Below are 14,887 nucleotides of genomic sequence, written 5' to 3' on the forward strand. Positions count from 1 at the left end.
ACTCGCGACGGGCCACTGGTCGCGACTCGCGACGGTTGTCGCGACTCGCGGCCAGTCTTCTGTCTCCCTTGGTTTATCAATGCGTTTTGCCACTTGATGCACTCTAGCCTTTTGCATACTAGACCTCCTCCTCTTCTAGTACATACCCTTATGAGTTTCAAACCCATTACCCTATAAATGTTCCAACAAGGCAACCAAGCAAATACTAGTCTACCAAGTCTTCTGTAAAAAAGTATCTCAATGAACCATTTTTCTTCTAAGTCAATGTAATCAATATTATATAATTAAGTTTAGAGTCGTAACGTAGTGCAACATGAATTTTTTTTGAGAAGGGATGTTATGATTCAGTTTTTAAATAAGACGATTGATGTCATCGGATTATGACTTGTGATATTTTTCTTGCTTTATCAAATTCTAAAAAATAGTAAGTCTAAGGCTTCGTTTGGTAGAGCATAAAACATTTTCAGTGTAAAATGATTTTTATGGAAAACAATTTACAATGGAAAACACAATTCCAAAAGTAGTTTTCCGTTGTTTGGTTCGATGTAAGAAAAATGATGAAATGAAAGGAAAATGAAAGGGAAAGTAAGGAGGTAGTGAGAGGAGTGTACAAGAGAGATAAGGAAAATAGTTTTCCCTTCATTTTGAAAGGAAAATGGTTTTCCATTATTGGGAGAGCAATTTTACCCCAAGGGAAAATGGTTTTACACTCTTTTGCCAACCAAACAATGTAAAACTGAAAATAGAGGAAAACGATTTTCTTGGAAAACGTTTTACGCCCTACCAAACGGAGCCTAAATGAAAAGTGGTATATCGAACTATAAAACTTCTATATCGAAATATATATATAAAAAAAAATAGATTCATATTTTTTTTCCGAACATAATATGTTTAATTCAAAATCAAATTTTTTTTTTGTGATTTTATGTACATTACAGAAAGGAGTGCTCCAAAGTCCAAATAATAAAGGTTGGTTGAAACTGCATCAACTAGATAAAAAATAAAGGTGGTGACTGGTGAGATACAAAGATATGATCACAAAGTTGAAGAGTAGCGTCTTATTTATGATCTCGACGAATTTGGAGCAAGGGGAAGTACGGGAGATTGGTGGTTTCAATTTAGTTTCTAGCTGTGTCTTATTTAGCATCTAGTGGTTATGTTAGTTTCCATGTTTTGGGAGTCATTTAGTCAATGTTGTCTTTTGAATCAAGTCATTATTAAGCGTATGTTTATAAGAGTATCTAATTAAAGAAGAGTAAGCTTAACTAGTGGATACTAAGTCGGCCACTAACTCTGTTTTCAACTTAAATCTCATAACGTTTTGTCCTTTATTGCTTTCGTATTCTAGCACCTTACTCAACTAATTTCAAAGTTGCAAAGCTGTTTGATGCAACTGAACGAAATCTGATGTTCATAAGAAAAGAGAAATCCAATAAAGGCATATTGATGCATTCCTTGAAATTTTCAGACGTAAAGGTACACAACGAGTCCTCAAATCTCATTGACAACCAATGAGAGACGGAACTCATAAGGTTGAGAGAAAGAAAAAATCGAAAACTAAAAAATCCAAAACCAGGAACAAAACTAAACAAGGCTTCCTCAAAGGAGCCACATACTAAAACTCACAGCTACTTTCTAAGTCGATTATTGCAAAACCGAAAGCCAATATCAATATCATGTATGAACCCAACAAACTAAGCTTGTGCATGTTCTCTCCACCATCATACAACCCTTCACTTGGCACTGGCAAGCTCTTGGCGGAGCTGCTTGGCAGCAGCAACCATGTTCAACAAGGCTGGCTGAACCTCACCATACTTACGGGTCTTGAGACCACAATCAGGGTTCACCCACAAAACGTTGGACTCCAAAACTGCAAGCATTTTCCTGATGCGATCAGCAATTTCCTCAGTGGGTGGGATCCTTGGGGAGTGAATGTCGTAGACACCAGGGCCAATACCAGCACCGTACTTAACTCCCTCACGGAAAACTGAGAGAAGCTTCTCGTCAGAACGAGAGTTCTCAATGGTGATGACATCAGCATCCATGTCAATGATAGAGTGAATGATGTCATTGAAGTTAGAGTAGCACATGTGGGTGTGGATCTGCAAAAAGAAGCAAATAGATAAGTTTTTTCCATTTTCAATATTTTTTGACGGAGCTTTCCATTATCATTCAAATTTGAGCTTTTCTTTTCTAGTATAAAGACCACCCTGATACTAATCAGTAAGACGAGGTATAAGCGGCAAAAGTTACCTGGCAAGTATCTTGCACACCAACATTGGTGATCCTGAAGGAGTGGACAGCCCACTTCAAGTAGAACCCGTGCTCAGACTTCCTGAGTGGCAATCCTTCTCTAAGTGCAGCCTCATCAATCTGGATAACATTGATTCCAGCCTTCTCAAGATCCTCCACCTCATCCTTGATGGCAAGAGCAATCTGGTAGCAAGTCTCATGCCTGAAAACATAATATTGATGAGATTCTAGTGCCTAGAAATCCAAAATGTCAACTAGGTGCAAGGTTTTTTCCAGATTTCAGTTTTCAAGGAAGAAAGAGGTCATACCTGGGTTGGTCATTTCGGACAAAGGACCAGTTGAGGATGGTAACAGGTCCTGTAAGCATACCCTTCATTGGGCGGGAAGTCATGCTTTGAGCAGCGGATGACCAGAACACAGTCATTGGGTTGGGGCGGCTGACATCACCATAGATAATTGGTGGCTTCACACAGCGAGATCCGTAAGATTGCACCCACCCATTTACTGTGAAGGCAAAACCAGACAACTGCTCTCCGAAGTACTCAACCATATCGTTCCTCTACAGAAGTGAAAATGCAGAGTCAGAAATCTTAGTTTGCAAATACTTACTTTCATCAAGTTCGCAATAAACTCACCTCAGGCTCTCCGTGAACGAGAACATCAATGTCAAGTTCTTCTTGGAGCTTTACAACCTTGTTGATCTCCTCCTTGATGGCCTTGACATACTCTTCCTCGGAAATCCTATGAAAAATAACGGAAACAGCAATATTAGAGATGACTAAATGAGAGAGACAGTAGCAGGTTGAAGGTGACTTCTAATTGCTTTGAATAACTCACTTCTTGGCCTTGTATTCACGACGCACCCTCCTAAGCTCCACAGTTTGTGGGAAGGAGCCAATGGTTGTGGTGGGAAGAATAGGAAGGTTAAGCTTCTTCTGCTGAGCATCAAGTCTAGCACTAACATTTGTTGCACGGCGATGGTCAGAACCCTTCAATCCAGCAGCCTAATTTGCATCAAACAGAACAAGTAAATAACATAAAACATATACACCAATAATATAGCAAGGAAGTATGAGACACCAATATATGCTAGAGAACTACTTACAGCCTTTTGGACAGCTTCATTGTTAACCCTTGGAGAGGACTTCCTTGAGGCCTGAGCAGCAGCATTGGCAGAGAAGAAAGCCTGGAAAAATGTAATAGATGAGTTAGGGGCCCAAATCAGGACTAAAGACTTGAGTAGTCTAAAGAATAAAACAAACAAGTAAACCTAAATATAATACTAGCAAACAAAAACGAAGGTTTACCTCATCCTTTTGACCAGACAAAGCCTTGGCCAAAGCATTAACTTCTACAACCTTCTGGGCAGCAAATGCAAGCCATGACTTGATTTCATCATCAAGCTTAGTCTCGTTAACAAGATCGACAGCAGTGTGAAGAAGTGAGCAAGAAGTGGAGACCACTAGCTTGTCTGCATGCAAAGAAGAACTACATTAGCAATAAATTCTTTATCAGGTGAAAAAATCTTGTGTCCATCTGCAAGTAAGATCACCCACCCTTTCCAACAAGGCCCTGAAGACTCTGTAGCAAAGCAAGGGAAGCAGCAAGATCGTTGGCCCAAATGTTCCTTCCATCAACCACCCCAGCAAATAGGTATTTGTCTGAGGGAAATCCACCCTTAATCAATTCTAGAGACTGTGTTCCACGAATCAAATCAAACCCAAATCCAGTGACACCCTTCAAAGAGATAAGGGTCTTGTATGCCTCAGGGGTAACATCAGCAAAGTAAGTCTCAACAATAACATTCAAAGAGACAAAGTAGATTCTAGTTCAGCGTAAGCATCGGTAAAGGCCTGCAGTTTGTGAGAATCGAGATCCATCACGAGCAGAGGCTCATCAAATTGAATACATGAAGCACCAGCTGCCTTAAGTTCAGTGACAACTTCCCTGAAAACAGAGCAGGTATCAGCAACTAAAGATCAAATGATATAATCAAATCTTATGAAAAAGGACAAGGTAAATTCTCACTTGTAGATTGCAAGGATTTTGGGAAGAAGAGATAGTAAGTTGAATGATTTCTCAACACCCTTCGCAGGCTTGGACAACAAAAGGTAGGAGACTGGTCCTACCAGAACTGGAACAGTGTCCACTCCGAGCTGTTGGACAAAATATAAGAAAATTTGCTTAGATACACAAAACGAAGAGGAAAATAACTTATCTTGCTCTAGAAAGACCATTGAATATAATTAGTCTTATACTTGTAATCTATATCTCCTCAAGCACACCATATATAACTATTATTTCCTCTAAAATAAACAGGTCCACAACAACAGAGATCTCAGAGTCATAGGCACCTCGTAATTTTCATTACATCACTGAAAATCTTGATCAAAGATGAAAGGAATGTAATTACACTTAAAAGGATAAGAAGTCCTCACAAGATAAACCTAAGACCTATGGGAAATCAAATGAGGAAAGTATTCTTAAGACCAAGGCTTTCATAACTAATTAAAATATGATAATCAAGCACTCAGTTGCAGTTCATCTTCCTACCTGGGACATTAGTCTTATATAATTGGTTGTTCAAAAAACTGAAAGCTATATCTTTCCTTTCAAATTCAGCATAGATATTCCAATATGAAATAGGTAGCAAACAGTTCAATTGATCTAAAATTCATCCTTAAATGAGTGAAAAATCTACACTTCCAAATCATCCTAGCTTACATATTACATAGAGGAAGCAAAGAACACGAGTACCAAAAGGCTCATAAAATACTTACAGCCTTGGCCTCCTTGTATTCGTTCACAGCCTTGTGAGAAGCGTACGAGAACTTTACATCTGGGCCCAACTCAGGAACAATGTAATGGCTGCAGCAAGCAACATGACACACATTAGCACAAAGAAAACCTTCAAAACGGAACAAGATTCAACTTGAATCACAGTACAAGCAAACGTATCAGTCATCACTTACTAGTTGGTGTCAAACCACTTGGTCATTTCCATAGCAGGCACAGTGGCATTTCCTCTGGCCATTGAAAAGTAGACATCGAACTCAATCTCACCACCAGTCCACCCGTATCTTGGGGGAACAGCACCAAGCATAGCGGTGGTGTCAAGAACCTGATCGTAGTAAGCAAAGGTGTTGCTGGGAATGTACTTGATACCAGCATCAGACATCTGCTTCCAGATGGATGATCTAAGATCAGCAGACACCTTTTTCAAATCATCAGCACTGCTTTTACCATCCCAGAAAGATTCAAGAGCAAACTTGAGCTCTCTCTTTGGTCCCATACGGGGATATCCAACAATGTGAGATGCCATTTCACTGCAAATCAATAAATGCAATACAAGCAAAAATTAGCGCCATTTTCTGTGCATTAGATGTTAAGGTTCATCAAACTACTATTCTAAAGAGATCCACATTATATATATATATATATATATATATATATATATATTATAATTATAATATATATATACACACACACACACACACACACACACACACACACACAAACACATATTGTATATATAGGAAACGACTGAAATGAGAATATGGAAAAGCTAATCATATGCCCCCATAAAGCTCTTGTTAACTTCCTCTGTTTAGAAATAATTGCACCATTTCCATTTTGTGCACTATTCACACCTTACACATAGATTGTCTGTTTGGTGATTTATATTTTGGGAAAAATATAGTCATGTAGGGTCTTGGTAGATTTGTCTCGATGTAAAAATTTTTAAAATAAACTTTTTATAATTTTTACTTATTGATAATTAAAGATATTAATGGTTGAAATCATACATTGGCGTGCGTGAAAGTTAGAAATGGTGCAACTATTTCTAAACGGAGAAAGTATATTCCAAAATCCAATTCATATTTCCAGTTATATAACGAAATATGTGTCAGCTTACGTTTCATTTTCTCATTTCTCATTCTAGTCAATCCCTATATATAACATTTTTTTTCTTTGATCCGATTCCTAAAGATATTATATGCTAGTTTTATTTTTCCTTTGATCTAATTCCTTAAAAAAATGCAATCAAATTCTCCTCAAATTCATGAATTAAATTTTCATTCAAAAAGCAAGCATACATAACAATTAAAGCAGATATTTAACTACAAATGGTACCTATGTCAGAAATATTAACGAAGGAATGTTACTAATGCCTTTTTCCTGGAATTCTTACTAAAAGTTGAACATCTGACATCTTTTACTAGTTGTAAAAGTACCAAATGTAATTCATAATAATCTAACTACGCTATAGAATAATATTAATGCGTAGTACAATATTATTAATAAATTTCTCTTACAACCTTAAGGTATAGTTCGATTTTGTGACATCAGCCTAATCAATTGATCTACCTACCTTAAATCAAATTATTTAATCAAGCTAATCAAATTATTTGATCTAAAAAGATACATTTAGATCTATAAGCTATACATTTTTTTAAAAGCACGCTAAACTTCTGTGATCAATCACAATAACACACAGGTTTGATCATAACATAATGAACTAATGAATGTAGCTAGATCATGGAAGTATTTGAACAATGCATCAAAATCACATCAGATCTACAATTCGATCAACGAAAAATTTCACATAATCACTTAGATCTAATCCTATACGTTCCGACATTAATACATCATCAGATCCACATTTTTACAGAAAAAAAAATCAGATCCCGACGCAACATAAAGCTCCAATCTGACACCGATAAAGTAGATCTAAAACAAATAGATAAATCCAAAAGTGAAAATCGAACTCACATAAACTATCTTATCGATGATAATCAATCAACAAAATAGAAATGAGATTGAATATGAGTAATAATAGAAATGGAAAATCAAATCAAAGACAGAGAACAAAGATCGCAGAAAAACAGAGAGGGAGGAGAGAGAAAGAGAAGCGTTAAACGCAGCGTACCTTGAGGAGGAACCGGAAGCCATGGGAGAGTCCTTGGAATTAATCGGTTCCAACCAACAAGCAGAGATAGAGAGAGAATGGGAGAAGGCGAGCAAATTGGTAGTGAGTGTTTGGGGTATTTATAGACCCAGTGAGTGATGAAGGTGGTGGGAATTCTGGGGTTGGTGAATGCTGCTCAATCTATTTTTTTTAGTTTTTTATTTTTTTCTTGAAAGTGATTTCTATTACTGTATTATTGTTTTTTTTTTTTTTGCTTACTCTTGTTTCTCTACTACGCCTAGATCTGTCGCTTTATTTTTATTTTTTAAAAAAAAAAAATTCTTTTTCTGTTTTGGAGGGCTCCGATTTTTGGGTCTGTCTTACGGAAAAAAAGTAGCTTATTTCAAAACTAAATCAGACTGAATTGATTGTAAAGTGAATCTAACATATTTTCAGTCAAGAACCAATTTGTAGTAGAGGAATGAGGATGAAGAAATACAAGAAGAGAGATAAAGCACAATAATTCCTCCATATTTTAAGAATTAAACCTAAATAAAGTTATGTGCAGGAATAGTTGTAAAAGGTAATATTAATCAAATGACATGTGAGGAGAAAAGTAATCCGAACAATAAAATCGTATAATTAATTTAACAATATTTTATTAATATTTTTTTAAAATGCCAAGGAAAATAACAATGTTTAAATCTCAACTTGAACGATATCTTGGTCTTGTATTTGCGGGCGGCCTGAAACGAGTAAGGGAAAAGTGAGGGAATTCCCTACCTCTAAATAACGTAATTGGGAGGATTCGACCTTATGACGTTAAGGTTACAAGGTGAAGAATCCTCAACCAACTACACTTAACAAACTTGATAGATATTCTAATGTTTTTTTAAGGTAAGATAAATTATCTTGCGAGGTGGGGGGAAATTTGAGGATCCCTCCTTGTAAGATGAATTATTTGTAACAACTCTTGGATCAGTTGTGATGGGAACAACACTAGGTTATCATATCCTGCTCGATAAATATTCTAGTATTACATTGTACAATTATATTAGAATTACGTTGGTATGAAGTACTCTATGTGTTTCCTTTTAATTTATAAGTTCGTTTTTGGACAGACGGTCTCACATTAGTGTTAATGTGAGATAGCTGATGTCACGCTGACATCACGCACGTGCATCAAACCAGTCGTAGAATTAGTTAAGCGCTTGCATATATTAGTTATGCTAGCCTTAAATTGTTTCTGGATGAATTAGTTAAGTGTTGAAGTACATTAATTAAGCGCTGGAGTATATTAGTTATATCATATATTCCAGATTATAATGCATTTTATTGACCCTAACTTTAGTATCATGCATAAATATTCTCTCTTTCTTCTCTAATCCATCGAGACGCCTTAAAACCTGTATTGTTTTCCTCCTCCATTCTTTTTGCATACAATTTGCATTGGATGTTTAATTTGGATGTAAGTAAAATATTTTAGCACGAAATTGTAATGGCAATGTCCACAAACTTACTTTGTTTTTTCACCTGATAAGATGTTTATCATGTTTGAAGTGAAAAGAACAGTTTGACACATATTCATCATAAAGGGTAATATATATACTACCCATTATTTGATGATAACTTGCACTTGCAAAAACTTTGAATAAACAGATCCGATCACTTTTGGTACCGAAAACTTAACTTTTGCATTTGAAAGTTTACCTTTTTATTTGAAAAACATAACTAATACCTAGATGTTATTGGTTATTGATTTATTCTTAATAGTTAAATAATATGAAGTAATAGTTATGCTGCTAGAATTGTTGTATTTGCATGCCTTGAAAATCATGCACATGCGTTCAATCACAAAAATACTACATAAGTATATGTGCAAAAGGTGGATTAGATATGTAAAGAGGAAAGTGTGGAAAAGAGAAATGAATAGATAAACCAATGTAACCCCATGGCGATATGGAACCGAGATAAAATTAGTTCTACAATCTCATTCTCAAAAGTCAAGATAATGAAGATGCATAAAAGGCACTCCAAGAAGTCTACAAAAATACTACTGCAGTTATAAACAAAGTCTTAACTACAAAACCAATCGTAGAAGAACGATGCTCATCAAGTACAACTACATTGGTTATTTTCTACCCGTATGGTTCAAAAACAAAGAGAGGAAGTGCAAGAAAGAAAAGTCATTTTGAAAAGTCTAAAAAAAAATATTCTAAGAACCAAAGTTAAATTGGTAAAATAATTACTCCAAATGCTAGGTTGTTTTAAGTTATTTTTTCAGGTTGTCTTTTGTATTTGACATTTTAGATTTGTAAAAAAGTTGTTTCTTCGTTTATATTAGAACCCAAAATAATGCTCAATTAATCTTAACTAATTATAGAACAGTACTAACTAATGTATTGAATATGTTAACTAAAAAACAATGGAAGTCTACATAACGATTACGAGCTCTAAACTATTGTGCTAAAATACTTAACTAATTCGCCAAAAATATTAACTATTTCGCCAAAAATATTATCGTGAGAATTTATGAAACGCGGTCCGTTTTCTAAAAATATATATCCCTTGGGCTGGTCAGGTCTCACATTAAGACTAACGTGAGACCGTCTTTTTTAAGACTTTGTGTTAATTTATTAAGAAGGAAATACAAAAGTATAAGAGAGAAGCTGAAAAGATGGGTAGAGCAATATATAAAAAGTGGATGACATGAGTGGAAAATAAGATAAAGTAAATAGGATATGTTACAAATAATAGAAAAGATAACAGTGTATGAATGAAAAAGAAACTGATTAAAAAGACAAGTGGATAGATCAAAAAGAAATGAAGAAAATATATACTCTCTTCGTCCCATAATAATGACCTTTTATGTACGCAATGCGTCCGTTGATTGCTAGGTCTGTTCTTAAATTTCATCTAAATATAATTTTGAAAGTGTAATTGATAATCATTATAATACAAACTAATATAATTTATAACTTGTTGAGAAATTGTGATGAACATTTAGATGTAAAGTCTTATAGTCAATTAAATTTGTAAACCTTTTAAAAAAAAATTGTAAAAAATTTTAATTATTTATTGAGTAACCATTTTTCTCATTATGTCAAGTTACTTTGGGCCCGTTCTCTTCGGCATAAAACAACTGAACTGAACTGAATCGATTGGAGCTGAACTGAACTGAACTGATTGGAGCTGAACTGAATTGAACTGAACTAAACAGAACAGAACTGAACTGAATTGAATTGAATTATATTAAATTGAATGTAATAAATATATAAATAATATTTAAACAATAATAATATGAATATTAAATTATTATTATAATGATAAGTAATACTCCCTCCGTTTCCTAAAGATCTTCCATCTTTTTGTTTAAGTGCGTTTCCAAAAGATCTTCTCTCTTTTACTTTATTCCTTATTTGGAATTTGTTTTCCGCTTTTTACCCTCTCATGTCTCTATCATATGGTCCACCATTACATTATTAATTCAATTTTACTCAATTTCTCTCTCTTATTTTAACCCCTTTTTATTTGTTTATTTATCTTAACCCATTTCTCTCTCCTACTTTACCCACCCCACACCCCACACAAGTGGATCCTCCTTGTTATCTGTAGGAACAATAACAAGGAAGATTTTTAGGAAACGGAGGGAGTAATAATGAATAATAATAATAATAGTATTTTGGATATTTTTAAATGATAGTTATAAATAAATAATATTAATAATCATAAATTAATAATAATAATTAATGATAATAATGATAATTAATAATAATTATTTTATATTATTTGTATTAATATATTAATACTTGATGATGATATATAATAACAATAATATCTAAGAAGTAAATTAATATTACTATTTTAATAATTAGATTTAATAATATAATAATATTTAGTAATAAAAATAATGATTGGGTTGGACCGTGAAAATTACATCATAAACCGTCTTGACGTGATTTGATTGGTTTATGGGATAAAAACGTGGGTTTATTTGTGCTTTCACCTAAACCATGTTCCTCCTAATAATAATAGTAATAATAATGAGTAAAGCTATAATAAACAAAATAATATATAGAAACAACAACAACAACAACAACAACAACAATAATAATAATACTTAATAGTAATGATATAAAAATAAATAATTACAATAATAATAATAATAATAATAATAATAATAATAATAATAATAATAATAATAATAAGAGTAATTAGTAAAATAAATTATACCAACATAATAATAATATTTAACAAAATGGTTATAAAAGAATGGAGCTGAACTGAACCGAAAATAAGCTGGGGAGAACAGACCTTTTGTTAATGCTTATTTAGTTTATTATTGGAATTTCAAGAAGAGATCAATACACACCATGATCTCATCTTTAATCAAGAAAAGATATAATCTTAGAGAATCTGAATATGCAATTATGTATTTAGCAAATGACAAAAAAGACTTTTCATAAAGGGACACCAATGCTCCCCCTGACTTATATAATAGAGATAATGCTTTTTTTTTTCACAGAAATTAAGGAAAATGGAGGAAATAGTACCATTAGTAAAAAATATAAAAAATTGATATTATGAATGTACACGTTGAGACGAATCCAACAAGACCCCATATGAATATGCTTTCTTGTGTACATTAATGAGAATATTTGGTCAAAGATTTTAAATTTTGACTCCCAAAATAGAAATGGGAACTATATTTTGGGACGGAGGGAATATTTCCTTAAAAAAACTCAAAAAAAAATAAATTTTCTTTGAAATGGTACAAAACAATAAATAAAAACACACATTTTGAAAGAAAGGGTATGAATATTTTGGAAAGTTTGTGTATAAGTTGAGGATAATTAAATCTAAATAAATTAATAAAAAAATAAAATAGACACAATATTTTAGAACACTCAACCTAGAATATTTTGGGACGGAAGAAACATTACGAAAGTCATCGAAAAAAATAAATAAAATCGGGTGCTCAGTTTGATGCAATTTTATGTTTTCTTCCTTAAAATAAATTGTAATCCTATAAAGTGCAAGTGATTATGTGGATCTGCTTAGGTCGACGCGCTTGTGAGGGGCACCTGGGGGTGACGCGTTCGTGTAGTGGTCGGGATTTTGGGTAGAGGATGGAAGAGTGGGGTCCAATATTACAAAGCACAGAGTGAGATCATACTCACATTGGTCATCTGAGGTTGGCTGTCCTCACTCCTTTCAGTGCTCAAAACTTCAATGAAATTTGGCTTAATTCCAGGAATTTACACGTGTATGTAACCGTCGGTACTATTATTAGATTTTTTTTCTTTTTTTTAAAAAAGTTAAATTAGACTACTTCTTTGATTACCATATGCTCCAACAATAGTACAATACCGACTTTTAGATTTACTAGTACCAATGCTGTGGTCCGTTTTCCTTAAAAAACCTATTCTTTTTAGGGGATTTTTTTTTTTAAAAACCTATTAATATGGCACTGTAGTACTGTTTTTGCTTATCTACCTTCTTTTCTCTATTATTTGCTGGATTTCCACCAAAGAAGTAATAATATGGTAATTGTCGAAAATTCAGTTCATTACAATAAAGGTGATTTTTTTGTATCATTTTTGTTTTCATATTTTCACTTCTTTAAAAACCAAATTAGTTATTAGATTCGGGCTATACCCCGGGTAAGAAAAATTTTCATTTATTAATATAATACTTTATGATAATAATACTAAATACAACATAATCTAGTGGTTAAAACTTTAGTATATATACTTGAGGTCTTGGGATCAAATCCAATACTATGCAATTTCTTAATATTTTTATTGTACATGAATTACATGAATTAAACTCCCTAGGGAGAGCGCCACATGGCACAGTTTCTTGTTTTCACACGCCTTTTAATATATCTCTAATCTATATGGGAAGAGGGGTAGGGCACCAAAATATTAGAAATCCCATTTTACCCTCATTACATCTCAATTCTAACTACTTACTTTAATTAAAAAAGAAAAGATTTAAACATAAAAAAAAACTATCTAACTAATTTAAAAAATAAAAAAAGACATTACAAAAAAAAACCATCAACAATTTAAATATCCATAATCTATTCGATATAATTAACAATTAATTTAATTTTCTACATCCCTAAAAAACAATTAATTTTCAACGTATTTTCGCACGCATCGCGTGCATATAAAAACTAGTTTGTATAGATGTAGAGTTACTTATTACAAAAAGTAACTTTTAATTTTATTTTGTGGATAAGTTTCTTAAAATTTCAATATCAATAATTTTCAAAATTCAGATCTTTACTAGGATCTTACTATTTTGCTTGGATTAAAATTTTGAATGTTGGAATCTTAATACAATTCTACGAGTATAATAACCAACTATCTAATCCATCATGTAATGATGATTTGAGATAATAAATCATTCGTGCATATGTTTTAGTATTAAACTAGTTCTTGTCTCCGGTGATACATTTGGATTATTTACCAACTTGCATTTGAAGTATTCAAAAATAGAAATAATATCTTGTCTTTTCCCCTTAAAAGAGTATTGTCTTGTCTTTAAATGATTTTTTCCCTCACAAAGACCAACATGAGTATTATATTGTAGTTGGTTAGTGCATTAACATACCAAATAAGAAGTCATTGGTCCGAGTCTTGAAACAAACATTTTTATTGCTTACTGTATCATTTGATTGTGTGGAGGAGGGGAGAGTACATGTGGCGGCATGAGACTTGTTTGTCTTGGATTATATATATATATATATATATATATATATATATATATATATATATATATATATATATATATATAGTTCGTATTGTGTCGGACGAGTCCGACACAATATTCTCGTCGGACCACTTCAGTTAGACTTACTTGGGTTTCAGTTGGTCTTTATTTTTTTCCAGGTAGTCTTCATTTTTTTTTTCCAGTTAGTCTTCATTTTTTTTCAGGTAGTCTTCTTTTTTTCAGTTGGTTTTTGTGCTTCAGTTAGACTTACTTGGGTTTCAGTTGGTCTTTATTTTTTTCAGGTAGTCTTCATTTTTTCAGGTAGTTTTCATTTTTTTTCAGGTAGTCTTCACTTTTTTTCAGGTAGTCTTCATTTTTATTTTCAGTTAGTCTTTTTTTTTTTTTTTTCAGTTGGTTCTTGTGCTTCAGTTAGACTTACTTGGATTTCAGTTGGTCTTTATTTTTTTTCAGGTAGTCTTCATTTTGTTTCAGGTAGTCTTCATTTTTTTTCAGGTAGTCTTCATTTTTTTTCAGGTAGTCTTTTTTTTTTTTTAGTTGGTTCTTGTGCTTCAGTTAGATTTACTTGGGTTTCAGTTGGTCTTTATTTTTTTTCAAGTAGTCTTCATGTTTTTTCAGGTAGTCTTCATTTTTTTTCAGGTAGTCTTCACTTTTTTCAGGTAGTCTTCATTTTTTTTTCAGTTAGTCTTCTTTTTTTTTTCAGTTGGTTCTTGTGCTTCAGTTAGACTTACTTGAGTTTCAGTTGGTCTTTATTTTTTTTCAGGTAGTCTTCATTTTGTTTCAGGTAGTCTTCATTTTTTTTCAGGTAGTCTTCATTTTTTTCAGTTAGTCTTCTTTTTTTTTCAGTTGGTTCTTGTGCTTCAGTTTGACTTACTTGGGTTTTTATTTTTTTTCAGGTAGTCTTCATTTTTTTTCAGGTAGACTTACCATATCAAGTATCATGGATTCTTAGTTTTATTATTCTTTCATGTAACACTAACCTCTGCT

The 14,887-nt window shown here is 33.0% G+C and overlaps 1 protein-coding gene across 1 annotated transcript; it reads right to left on the minus strand.

The window, feature by feature from the left end:
- Positions 1–1,428: 1,428 nt before the first annotated feature.
- On the minus strand, positions 1,429–7,344 carry LOC104893405 (5-methyltetrahydropteroyltriglutamate--homocysteine methyltransferase). The gene is given in 13 exon segments (XM_010679508.4): positions 1,429–2,102; positions 2,254–2,455; positions 2,562–2,812; positions 2,889–2,994; positions 3,091–3,257; positions 3,359–3,439; positions 3,561–3,724; positions 3,810–4,064; positions 4,067–4,200; positions 4,282–4,409; positions 5,034–5,121; positions 5,226–5,579; positions 7,184–7,344. Coding segments are annotated over 13 exon segments (2,322 nt in total). The 5' UTR covers positions 7,207–7,344; the 3' UTR covers positions 1,429–1,733.
- Between the last annotated feature and the right edge of the window lie 7,543 nt (positions 7,345–14,887).

Source organism: Beta vulgaris, chromosome 5, assembly GCF_026745355.1.
Source record: "Beta vulgaris subsp. vulgaris cultivar EL10 chromosome 5, EL10.2, whole genome shotgun sequence".
Lineage (NCBI taxonomy): Eukaryota > Viridiplantae > Streptophyta > Magnoliopsida > Caryophyllales > Amaranthaceae > Beta > Beta vulgaris.